Below are 13,755 nucleotides of genomic sequence, written 5' to 3' on the forward strand. Positions count from 1 at the left end.
TGGAGTATGTTTTTGTATATGAATTTTATTCTATCATTACTTATCAGCAGATTATTCTTTAAAAAAAAGAATGCTATATAAGAAACCAATTAGAGGTACTTTATGGATGATTTGTATTGTACTTAAATTACTATTAAAGCAAATATAAATATAGATAAAATAATCTCAGTAAACAAATAGATTTAACTCTTTGTATTTAAATAAATACTGCTAAAGAGTCATTTATGTATATAATTTGATGAATTTTTGCCAAATGTTCATGAGAGTGACACCTCCTAGAAAAGTTTTACTTGAAAAATTATCTCAAAAAGAATAGAATATCATATTTCCATTGGAAGAGTGGCTAATGATTTCTTATTGGAAAATTTGCATGAACCAGATGCAAATCTTGGCACGGATGTGTGTATGTATATATGTATGTTTGATACTTTCATATGGAGATTTTCAATGATTGTATATATTTAATCACATATCATATTTCAAGTTCATCTCCAGAATGATAGCATGAAGAACTTTCTAAACTACTCCTCAGTTAAACAACCATAGCTGATTTAAATTATTAAATAAATACATGTACACAGGCACATGTATGTAGAGGGAAATTAGAAACTGCCCTAAAGGCAACAACAAATGAAAAAATGTACCCATTTCATCTACTAAACATCAGAAGGGAAAAGCAGCTAGAATATGTAGTAGTTGAACACAATTTACTCTCCCTTCCACTTCCAGCTCAGCATGATAGAAACTCCCCTCCAGGCAGGTATAGCCAAGAAAATAAGTCTCTCTTTTTCTCCTGTCTTCAGTCAAGAGATACATCAATTATCGTTCTTCACAGCTCTGTGTTACAGAGGCAAAGTTTTAGGTAAATGAGACTGAGAAGTCTAGGGACTCCTATCTTCTACCCAGCACACACATAAAATAAGGGTCTACTCCACACATGGCAAACGGTCCTGCGACGCCACCGTTCTCAACGAAGCTTGTTAGGATGTTGAAGTTTCCATGTCGGGAAAGGCAAGCTGAGAAAATTAGACTCTACTATACTCACTCAATTTTCTTATGAACCTCATTTTGCTTCTGAGTTGGAGTCTCACTGTGTCGCCCAAGCTGGAGTGCAGTGGCACACTCACGGCCACCCAGTGTCAACCTGCTGGGCTCAGCGATGCTTCCACCTCAGTCTTCCAAGGAGCTGGAACTATGATGCGCGTTATGATGCCTGGCTAATTTTTTCATTTATTGTAGAGACGAGGGCTCACCAAGTTGCCCGGGCTGTTCTCAAACACACACACAGGCTCAGGCAATCCACTCGCCTCGGCCTCCCAAAGTGTTGGGACTACAGGCTGACTCACCGAGCCCAGTCGAAAGAGATTAAATGCTTTCTTGGCCTATTTTTTACATCAAAATGCTATATTATAGAATAGAGAGGCCAGGCACATGGCTCAAGTCTGTAATCCCAGTACTTTGGAGGTCATGGCAGGGAGGATTGCTTGCACTGCACTCCAGCCTGGGCAACAACGTGAGACTCCAACTCAAAAACAAAAACTAAAACAAAAAAGAGAGACTGAAAACTACATAAATGTCCATTAATAGTATAATTGTTCAGTAAATTTTTGATATATTATCTAAGAAATGCCAGAGCCGTTCAAAGGAATGAGATATAGACTAATACGGAAAGATTTTCTAGATGCTGGGTATGTCAGTGAGAGAGTATATATAAATGCATATGTGTACATACAAATATATTGTGTGTGTGTGTGTTTGTAAAAGCGCAGAAAAATGTCTAGAAGTATCTACATCAAACTTTTACTGGGTGGCTATCCGTGAGAATAAAAATGAGATTAGGGAAGGTGTGAAGGAGGTTTCATTTTTACTTGATAGAATTTTGTACTGTTTGAATACTTAATTAGAATATATTCTTTTTGTATATGAAATACATATATAAAAACAAAATGACCCTTACTTCTCCCTGGACCCTAATTTCATTGTACTTGTTCATAGAGTGCAATAAAAGAGAAAGAACCTCCTTTAGGATAAATACTTTTTATAAAATGTGACTGTCCATACATATGTGCTTTTTAATTCAATTATTTTCTCCTGTAATTTATTCTCCATATCATACTATCAAATGAAGATGAGGTTATGAGAAGTTACAATTTCTAGAAAAACTCTGCAGAAGTGAAACTATGCTGAATGATGAGGAGTCGGTTGAGTGTAGTCACAGATGTTCGGGGGACAGGACTCAACTGCACAAACAAATGCCCTTTTCCCCATTACACAGATGCCTGAACCAGCTCGATGTGCTAACCAGCCTTTTCATGATCAACTTTACTGGAGGACAACCACAGGCATCACCTTTAATGCTGTTAGATCAACTTATCCTAATCTCAGAAGTGGAAGGGAGAAAACTGGGGGACAAGCAATTCAGGCTTGATATGGGCATGGCATCGACCTAAGGGTAGATTATGCTAGAATAAAGCTCTCAAACAGACAGCAAGCCTATACATTCAAGATGCTGGAAAGTCCTACCTGCATATACAAACAAACATTATGGAGGAGGAAACAAACATACAATAACGCAGTATTTGCCTAGAACTAAAACACATCTATATACCTTAAATCCTCTCTACATTATTGTAATACCTAATAACAGTGTGAATGCTATGTAAATAGCTGTTACACTGCATTGTTTTTGATAGATACCATTTTTATTGTTATTTTTTATTTATTAAAAAAAATTTTGGCCGGGCTTGGTGGCGCAGCCTATAATCCCAGCACTTTGGGAGGCTGAAGCAAGTGGATTGAGCCTGCAGGTTTGACATCAGCCCCGGCAACTTGGCAAGACCTCATCTCTATAATTAAAAAAAAAAAAAAAAAAAAAAAGCTGGGCATGGTAATGCACACCTGTAGTTTCAGCTACTTTGAAGGTTGAGGCGGAAGGATTACTGGAGCCCAGCAGGCTGACGCTGGGGGGCCTGAGTGTGTCACTGCAGTCCAGCCTAGGCAATGGAGTGAGACTCCAACTCAAAAAAAAAAATTTTTGGAGTGTGGTTGATGCTGTTAGATCAAGTGTGAGCCCGCAGTAGCACATGTGTCATACTCTCTCACAAGCGTCTATCCTGGGCATCCAACTTCAGCTACGTCCCAATTACACAGAGGGTTCAGCCAGCTCGATGTGACCAAAAATATCCAGCCTTTGTATGATCAACTTTACTGGAGAAGGGAAACTACAGGTGTTATACTGTAGCGTTAATTTTCCCTAATCCCTTTCAAGGGATCTTCCTTTCTTTTTTCTTTTTTTTTTTTTTTGAGTTGGAGTCTCACTCCGTCGCCCAGACTGGAGTGCAGGGGCGGCTCCCGGCCACCGCAGCCTCGACCTGCTGGGCTCTGGCAATCCTTCCACCTCAGCCTTCCGAGTAGCCAGAATTACAGGCATGCGCTACCATGCCCGGCTGATTTTTTGATTTATTGTAGAGATGAGGTCTCGCTGCCCAGGCGGGTCTCGAACCCGCGGGCTCAGGCAATCCACTCACCTCAGCCTCCCAAAGTGCGGGATTACAGGCTGAGCCACCGAGCCCGGCTGGGATCTTCCTTTCAAAAGCAGAATAAATGATGTTGATGTGGAACCCATGGATACGGAGGACCGAGTGTCTCCCTAAAATAAAGAGAAGGTTCTTCTGCATCAGACATTAACATAGGAGGAGAAGTTGTGGAGCAAGTCTGTGATAACACAGGCCCAGCCCCCCTGAATTTCAAGGAAGGGGTTTGCTGTTCAATTACAAGGTTATAGTGCTGCTTCCTTTACCCTGTTACATGCTCCCAGCAAAGAGCAACATCATCATCTGGACTGCAAGAACAGTAGCACCAGAGGCATGGCTACCCTACAGAGACTAGCTTAGGGGACCAGTATTTGTTTTCCAGAAGGACCTACCCTGATCTTCTTCATGTAATTATCTTTCCTAGTAATTTTTTTCTTAGTTCAATGTTTGAAGATTTAATTTGTGTGCAAATTTTTAGAAACACACCTGTTATATAGAGCAAAGCACATAAACTAATTAAGATTGAAATAAACAGAATGCCTGTGAAGCGCAGGGGTCAGACTGTGTGCTCACTCAGGGACAGTCTGGTGTTGATAGCCTGTGAAAAAAACTAAAGGGTGCTGGAAGGAAAAATGATAGGATGATAGCAACCTCCTGTGAGACCAGTAAAAACTGAATTCCCATTTTAAGTTATATCTTCTGAAAAGTCAGCTTCTATCCTATTATGTCTACTATGAGCCCAAAGTGGCACATATGTGCCCACATTCTCTCGCCAGTATCTATTCTGGGCATACAACTTCAGCTGAGTCTGTTCAAGAGCAGAATAAATGATGCTGTACTTGTCTTCCAGCCCAGAAAATAAAACTAAGAAAGGAACCAAAATCTAGCCCTTTAAAATGATTCAGACTTCTAAAAAGACTTAGAAATGCCTGCTGGGTACGATGGCTCACATCTACAACCTCAGCAATTTGGGAGGCCAAGGTGGGAGAATTGTTTGAGGCCAGGCGTTCAAGACCTGGACAACATAGTGAGACCTCATCTCTATAAAAAAGAAAAAAAAAAAAAATGCCAGGAGTGGTGGCACATGCTTGTAGGCCCAGCTACTTAGGAGGCTGAGGTGGAAGGATCGCCTGAGCCCAGGATGTTGAGGCTGCTGTGAGGTGTCATGATTGTGCCACTGCACTCCAGCCTGGGTGACAGAGTGAGACTCTGACTCAAAAAAAAAAAAAAAAAAGAAAAAAGAAATTCTTATTCAGCATGATTAATCATAGTGCTTTTAAAAGAGACAGTTGAGGTTATTTTTAAATTCTAGAAATGTATAATCTTATCTAGTCATATCTTTAAAACTGTCACATTAACTGTTAGGTTATCAGTAAAACAAAGATGAATGGGAGGAGGCAGAAATGTTCCTAAGATGGCTTTGTCCTAAACTGTATTTAAAGCTTTTTTCAATTGTGATAAAATACATCTAAACAAAATTTAAAAACGCCTAAATAAAATTTACCACCTGAAGCATTTTCAACACGCTGAACTGCATTTTGTTGACTTACCTTGTAAACTGTCGACTCTCTTCATGAACTTCCATTTCTGTGCTTTTAAATTCATTGAGTTCTTTCCTTATTGCTGCCTAAGGAGAAAAAATAGATAAATAGAATTGTTATTTAGGTCACATATTTCCCCAGTATACACAGCACCAATGAAGCAGTTTTTTTTAGGTTGTTTTTTTTTTTTAGAGAAATGGAGAGAGAAAAGGATTCCTAATTTCTACCAGGGAAAGGGATAATAAATAAAACAAATATGTCATACTCCAGCCAAACTAAAACCAGGATAGAAGAAAGACTCTTCAAGTGCCCTTGACAAGGGAGAGAGGAAGGGGAACTTTGCTAAATTCATCCTTGGACCTGGTCTATGGGTCACACAGGATATCTCTCATCCTCGATGAGCACAAGGAAAGAGCGGGTCATGAGATTTTCTGAGAAACAATATAATTTTCCTATGAAAGTTCTGCATTTAATACCACCCACAATAACACCACTTTGACAAGCCGCTAAATATCATGGCTCGCTGCAGCCTCAATCTCCTGGGCTCAAGTGATTCTTCCACGTCAGCCTCCAGAGTAGCTAGGATTACAGGCGTGCGCCACCATGTCTGACTAATTTTTATATTTTTTGTAGAGATGAGGTCATATTATGTTGGTGAGGCTGGTCCTGAATCCCTGGGCTCCAGCGATCTTCTCATTTTGGCCTCCCAAAGCGTAGGGATTATTGGCGTGAGCCACTGCAGACAGCCAATACATATTTTAAATATTTACAGTTTAGATAAGTTGAAATTTCAGCACAGTGCTTAAAGTTACTCAAAGAAAATATCAAATAGAAGCATTACCACTTAAAGAACACATAATCCATGCTATGTAAGTTCTGGCATTCAAAGAGATGCTTATGCCACTAGACTGAAAAGCCAAGATGATCAAGTTAACACTAGTTATCTGCTAACAAATAATGGCAGAATGGTTTTTGCTTTTAATTTTTTTGCTTATTTTTATTTCCTGACTTTTCTACAAAGAATGTTTTACTCGTGTTTTAAAAAATGGTGCTAATAAAAAAAGGCACACCCTTGTAACTTGTAGGCAAAATGGACTCTTCAGCCAAAACAAAGAATGACAGTACAAACAACAGAGAATGAATTCACTGGGAGATGAAATCTACATTGTGGTTGGAAAATAATAAATTTTAGAAAAGGGAGAGGCCGAAGAAAGCCCTGAGGCTTCTCTCATCACTAATCATCACTCTGCAACACACAAGCTTTTACTCCAAAACCTGAAAGGTGTTAGATCTAAGTTCTATTATCACAATTTGTCTCTTTTCCCAAATATATTCCTCAGCCCCTGTAGTTTGTATGGGAAACCAGTGACTGGGAACTGTGGCAATAATTCTTGATACTGACTTCTGGAAGAGAAGAAGCAAGGAGAGAAATGTTTGGGATCTGGGATCCCAGGGACATGGCTGTCCAGCCTGTCTCGCAAGTCAGTTCAACAGTGAGGACACTTTTGCTGACTATAAAAGTTGATAACTAGAACCAGCAGGTGAGACAATGAAGATGCTCTTTACCATTCACTAATGAACATCGATAAAAAATTCTTCTTTAAAAGGAGGTATTTTGGCTGGGCTCGGTGGCTCAGCCTGTAATCTCAGCACTTTGGGAGGCCAAGGCGAGTGGATTGCCTGAGGCCACGGGTTGGAGACCAGCCTGGGCAACTTGGTGAGAACTTGTCTCTACAATACATAAAATAAAATGAGCCAGGCATGGTAGCACACAGCCTGTAATTCTGGCTACTTGGAAGGCTGAGGCAGAAGGATTGCTGGAGCTCAGAAGGTCAACGCTGGGGTGGCCGTGAGTGTGCCACTGCACTCCAGCCTGGGCAACAGAGTGAGACTCTGACTCAAAAAACAAACAAACAAACAAAAAAAGGAGATATTTTAATTTGAATAGTAGTAGAGAATCTTGCTTGCATGTTCGCTTAAAATTTCTTCTCCAAATGTAGTTTCTGCAGAGGAAGTGAAAATCTGTACGCTTGAAGTCAGAAGACATGGGGTCTAGTCTTGGCTATGTCCTCAACTGCAGTGTGACCCTCAGTGAGTCACTGTGCTCCAAATCTCAGTTTTCCCATCTGGAAAATGGGGAGGAGACTCTTCATAATGTCATGAGATTCAATCAAGAAAGTATATGAAAGTTCTTATACACTGTAAAATCATCGATAAAATGTCATTATTATGAGGCTTTTGCAAAACAAATATTTTTAGTTTGTGATTGCGACTAACAATTCTTTCATGTTTATATATGGCAAGTTTACTGGAATGAAAAAAGATAGTATCTCTGAAGGTGACCCAAACATAAATAAGAAAGTCCTTATTTGCTACTGATCCAAGTATATGAAAAAAAATCAATGAAAGCATTCTGTGAGAACCAATTGAGATGAAATTTATAAAACAATACAATTTGTAGATTGTGTGCTACATTTCATTTGCTTGTTTGTTTGGTTTTTTTTTTTTTTGAGTCGAGGTCTCACTCTGTAGCTCAGGTTGGTGTGCAGTGGCACAATCATGGCTTATCGCAGCCTTGACCTTCTGGGCTCAGGCGATCCTTTCACCTCAACTTCCTGAGTAGCTGGGACTATAGGCATATGCCACCACACCTGGCTCATTTTTTTATTTTTTGTAGAGATGAGGTCTCACTACGTTGCCCAGGCTGGTCTCAAATCCTGGGCTCAAGCAATCTTCCTGGTGTGGCCTCCTAAAGTGCTGGTATTATAGGCGTGAGCCACTGTGCCCAGTCATGGACATCTTTTACATTAATAAAAAGTATAATTCACTAATGACCATATACATTTGTATGCAATATTTTCCCCAGAAAGCCAGTTCACCATTTATGAGCACATCCCACATGCTCATCTGCAATATGACTTTGCCATTCCCTCACAGGAGGTGGATTCTGTCTCTCCAGCTTTGACTAGGGTATAGCCCTTAACTGGTCCAGAATCTTTTGCTTCTTGGAAGCTAGCTACCACATTAAAAAGGGGGAAAAAAAAAATATATATATATATACGTATACACACACACACACACACACACACACACATATGTATGTTTGTGTGTGTGTGTATATATAAACACTTCTCTTTTTGTTTGTGTTATTTTTCCGAGTCAAAGTCTCACCCAGGCTGCAGCACACTTATCTCAGGAAACCATAATGTGAGAAACTGAAGGTACAAAGAAAGGAGGTAGAGAGAGAGGCGCCAAAGAGCAACAAGGAACAGACAGTGAAGAAGCCATCTTGAAAGTGGATTCTCATATCTCAGCACCTCGCCTGATGCCATGTGGATCAGAAAAAAAAAACAAACAAACACCTCTGGGTTGAACCCTTCCCAAGTTCCTAACTCACAAAATTGTGAGCGAAATAAATAATTTTGGGGTGAATTGCTGTAGAACAGTTGATTACCTGAATACTATTCCAAGGTTTTATTCTTGAAGATAATAAAATAGAGGCCTAGAGAGGTCATGTAACTTGCCAGATATCAAATAAGCATTCAGTAACAAACATGGGCCCATACACAGACCTTCCTAACTCAAGCCCTACAGGTGCTTCAGGGCCTACATCATTGGGATAATTGCCTCAGATCTCCATAGTGTATGTATTGGTTTGTAGTTCGATAATGAGTCAGTTATATGAAATATTCGGCAGTAAGTGTGATATGAAATTATAGGGGTTGGCTGAAAAAATATATCAGGCCAGGTGCAGTGGCTCACATCTATAACCCTGGTATTTTGGGAGACCAAGATGGGAGGATTGCTTGAGTCCAGGATTTTGATACCAGCCTAGGCAACATAATGAGACCTTGACTCTACAAAAAAATTTAAAAAATAGCTGGGTATGGTGGTGTATGCCTGTAGGGCCAGCTACTTGGGAGGCTGAGGTGGAAGGGTCACCTGAGCCCAAGGGGTTGAGACTGTGGTGAGCTGTGACTATGCCAATGCACTCCAGCCTGGGCAACTTAATTTTATGAGATTCCCACATCAAAAAAAAAAAAAGAAAGAAAGAAAAAAGAAAAAACATATCACAAAGATATGACTACTGACAATTTAAAAATGCGATATATTCATTAAGAAAAATTCACTGAAGATTGACATCGTTTTATTCTAAGATTAAGTAACTCTTGGAATAAAGAGATTTCCTGAGTGTGTTTAAAAAAAGGAGAGAAGTGCCAGGAGCTGTGGCTCATGCCTGTAATCCCAGCACTTTGGTAGGCCAAGTTGAGAGAATTACCTGAGCCCAAGGTTCAAGACCAGTCTGGGCAACTTGGCAAGATCTTGTCTCTACAATAAATCAAAAAATTCACTGGGTGTGGTGGCATATACCTGCAGTCCCAGCTGCTTGGAGGCTAAGGCAGAAGGATTGTCTGAGCCCAGCAGGTTGAGACTGCGGTAGCCGTGAGCATGCGGTAGCTGTGAGCATGCCACTACATTCCAGCCTAGGCAACAGAGTGAAACTCCAATTCAAAAACAAGTTGGGGGGGGATAATTAAGACCCTTGATGTTAGTGAAATCCATATAAAATGCTCTTAAGTCTTTTTTGTACAGAAGATAAGAGTTTAGGCCTAAACACTCTTCACATATGTGTAAACGGAACTGATTTTGTTGAAAGATATGGGATAGAAAAAGGTGGGCTGAGGTTGTAGAAAGTCCAAGGGGAGCTAGGGTGGACTGATAAGAAGCCATCAAGTCAAAACCAGGTATTTCTAGGGTAGAAACAACAACAAAACTCCAGGAAATACCACTGTTTAAATATGTAGTATTTTTAGTCTCATCCAAAAATTACAGAGAGGAAAGAGGAAACAAAAATGACTAAAATTAAGTTTAAAATTGGCTAATGGTGAGTGGTAACTGGTCTTAATCAGTCCTCAGTCAGCTCAATGATTATCTTGGAAAGAAGCAACAAGTGATTTGTTGAAACTATGGACCCTGCTACCTTCTTAAATAGCATGAGTTGTAAGGTCAGAACTAAGTCGAATTTTCATTTTAAGATTCTTTGTTTATTTCATTAATAAAACTTTTTTTTTTTTTTGAGTTGGAGTCTCACTCTGTCATCCAGACTGGAGTGCAGTGGCTCACTGCAACCTTGACCTCCAGGCTGAGGCGATCCTTCTATCTCAGTCTTCCAAGTAGCTGGGACTACAGGTGTGTACCACCATGCCTAGCTAATTTTTTTTTTTTTAACATTTTTTGTAGTTAAGGTCGTGCCATGTTGCCTAAGATGATCTTGAACTCCTGGTCTGAAGCCATCCTCCCGCCTTGACCTCCGTGCTAGGATTACAGGTGTGAGCTATTGCACCCGGCCTTATTTCTTTGATAACATTCTGATATGAAACTTGGAGAGGATTTCTTGACTACTCAAGTTCAATGCCACAGGGAGAAAAGTATACTTCCTTCTGCTGCCAGGGCAACCATGAGCAGGCCAAAGAATAGCCTACAGAGAATCAAAACCTCAGGCTTCCCTAGGACCTGTTGGGACAGTGTGTTGCTGGAAAGATCGTATGTTTTATTCATCTTTATATCCCCAGTATCCAGGACAATACTTAATGTATTGTAAGGGTTTTAATAAATAACGAATGACTTGTTGGACAAATCCATGCATCATCTGGAAAAAATTGCATTCTCTTTCTCTGAACGCTTTCAGACTAAATTATAAGCTGAGGCTTCAATAAATACTGAAAATGTCACCAACTGGGAGTAAAACTTGGAACTGCAAGCCTGACTATGAGTGTAATACTGGTAAGAGCAATAATTGATTGATGAGCTGGAGCTCTACAGATATTCAATCCAATTCTCAAGATAGATATAGCTGAATCTACTTTGCTAGCGAGAAAACTCAGGTTAAATGATCAATTCAGGAATTAACCTCAGAAGTGCCCAGCTCAAAAGTCTGTCCAGCCTCTCTGTCACGGAGCTTCCAAGCTCTACCCCAGGGTGAAGGTAACTGCCATGCAAACCTAGGTCTTCGGGCCAATTTGATGTCCTTCTGCAGCTTCACCTGTCTATCACTGAAGGGCTTGAAGGGCTAACTCATGTACCTACCTCAGTGCTGGAAAGTAAGCCCTGAATATCTTATTGTACCTGTATCTGTTTCTAGTGCTGTAACCAAGCACATACAGTCTAAAATGGAAATTATTTACTTATTTATTTTGTCAGGGTGTCACTCTGTCACCCAGGCTGGTGTGCAGTGGCATGCTCATGGTTCACCACATACTCAGATTCTTGGGCTGAAGGTATCTACCTTCCTCAGTCTCTGGGTAGGTGGGACTATAGTCATGTGCCACCACATCCAGTCACTTTTTTTTTCTTTTTAATAGAGATGAGGTCTCACTTCCTGGGCTCAAGTGATCCTCCCACCTCAGCTTCTTGAGTAGCTGAGACTACAGGTCACTCACTATACCTGGCCTTTTTTTTTTTTTTTTGGTGGAGATATGGTCTTGCTACACTGCCCAGGCTGGTCTCCAACTCCTGGGCTCAAGCAATCCTTCCGCCTCAGCCTTCCAAAGTGATGAGATTACAGGTGCAAGCTACTGTGCCTGTGCTGGTGAAAATTTTATTTTAAAGGCGAATTAAGACCAATCAAGTTCCTAATTAATAAGATATTTCTCGCACCACTTCTCTTTTCTAATTTGAGCAGATTAACAACACTACCAGGTTTGTAAGAGTATCCTGCAAGGTCCTTTCATAGAAGAGGCATTAATTGGTTATTGACGAATTGACTACTGTTCTTTAAAATGCAAGGTGGTATCTTAATGGGACTAAGAGAGAGAAAAGATAACTCCTTTAGGCTGGCAGAAAGTTCAGTGTTTATTTTTAGAGCAGAGGTGGAAATATTTACTTTCAATAGTTTAGATTTTTTTTTAAATGGAATATAGAATTCAAAGTTAAAAAATAAAACACATTTTTGGACATGCTAGTTAAATTACAAATTTTTATCCTGATTAACTTACTGAATAAAATATATTATTTTGAATTTGATCAATATATATTATGAACTGTTTTAGTTTAAAGTAAAAAGCAACACCAATACAGAAATGCTTATAATAATGATAATTAGCATATGCTATTTTTCATTCTAAAATAAAATATACCCAAAGACCATAATAGTATCTCTGGGCAATAAGTAATATTTAATCATACTCATCTTTTAACAACTAGAGGAAATAATTTTTTTGTGTTAGGTAGAAAAATCAGATTTTAAGAAATTCTTAAACATATTGTGCATTGATGTGTGTTATAATTGTTATTTTCTTATTTTTGAATATTCAGATTTTGCTAATGAGCATGTGTCACTTGTGTATACACAATATACTGTACAAAAACAGCATCTTAAATTGTTGCATTTTCTATTTTCTATCTTTAAAAACAAAATATTTTCAGATAAATATATTATTTTTTCAATCTAGAAGACATTCTTCCTAAAACACACACACACTAAAAACCTAGTTCTAAAAATGCTGTCCTCTAGATCTTAAAAGTCTCAGGAGAAACATGACAGATGTTGTCAGAGGAGAAAATGAGCCTTATCTGAGAGTTGGAAGGGGCTTTGGCTGTGCTCTGGGGCTCAGGGTTTGATCTGCAGGGGAGATGTGAATGTCATGTGCTTTCAAAGTACTCAAAAGAGAAACAAAGCCTGCAGGAGAAAACTTGACCATGCACCTCTTCCCTGCAGCCTAGAAGTCTAGCATAAAAACCTATTTTTGTTTCAACATAAAAATTTTAAAAAATCCTCTCTGTTACAGCTAGAGATGAACGAGTTTTATCTTCCAACAATAGAATAAGAATTACAAAGAACTATTTCTAGGGTATGGAAAATTTAGTTTCCATATGAAGGTGGTTAATCTTTTAGACTCTGGCTGCATTCATGCTTTGCACCTGCTGTGATTTTTACTCATTTATCTGACTCCGCCTGCCTTCTGAAGCTCAGTATTTGAATAATAAGATAGCTGGAAATGTTGAGTGTGGAAAATTGTCTTTTCCAAATTTGGCCACAGTAATACCTCCAGCCCACATGTTCTTCTGTGTATGACCTTGCCACTCCTGTCAAGAAGTGGAGATAATTCCCCTTCCCTTGAATCTTGAGCTGGTATTTATGACCTGCCTGTAACTAAGAGAACGTAGTGGAGGTGAGACTGGGTGCCTTACAAAGCAGGATTAGGAAAGGCCATGTAGTTTTCACCTGGTTCTCTTAGGACACTTGCCCTGGTGGAAAGCCAGTCACCATGTAAGAAGCCTGACAACTCTGGGACCACCATGCTGAAGAGGCCATATATAGGCATATATAGGTAGTCTAGTGGACAGCCCAAGTTGAGCTCAGCCCCTGAGCCATCCCTACCAAGACACCAGACATGTTAGTGCAGCTATCGGGGACCCTCCAGAGTAGCCTATTTGTCAGCTGAATAACACTGAGTGACCCTAGTCAACCTCAAGAAGAGCAAGAGAATCGCCCAAATGAGCCCTAAAGTCGCCAACCTATGAAGTCTGTAAGATATAATTAAAAAGTTGCTGTTTTCAACCAGTAGGTTTTGGAGAAGTCACAGGAACAGTGACTACAGCATAATCAACTAGGAGCTACTAAAGGAGAGGTGAGGGACCAAAAATCCATAGCTGAAAGGAAAAGACAGAAGAAAGCTTGA

General features: G+C 39.7%; 1 protein-coding gene across 2 annotated transcripts in view; it reads right to left on the bottom strand.

Moving 5' to 3' along the window:
- PHACTR2 (phosphatase and actin regulator 2) overlaps positions 1-13,755 on the bottom strand; it is a 207,992-nt gene that overhangs the window by 11,640 nt on the left and 182,597 nt on the right. Inside the window, exon 11 of one of the 2 annotated variants that reach the window (XM_021709749.1) lies at positions 5,084-5,160. In XM_021709749.1, the coding sequence (XP_021565424.1) occupies positions 5,084-5,160 (77 nt within the window). Of the gene's footprint in view, positions 1-5,079; positions 5,161-13,755 lie in introns of those variants that run through there. The other variant, XM_021709748.1, reaches the window with a different exon arrangement.

The sequence above is a fragment of the Carlito syrichta genome, unplaced genomic scaffold (assembly GCF_000164805.1).
Source record: "Carlito syrichta isolate Samal-C Ts95f unplaced genomic scaffold, Tarsius_syrichta-2.0.1 Scaffold279568, whole genome shotgun sequence".
Classification (NCBI taxonomy): Eukaryota; Metazoa; Chordata; class Mammalia; order Primates; family Tarsiidae; genus Carlito; species Carlito syrichta.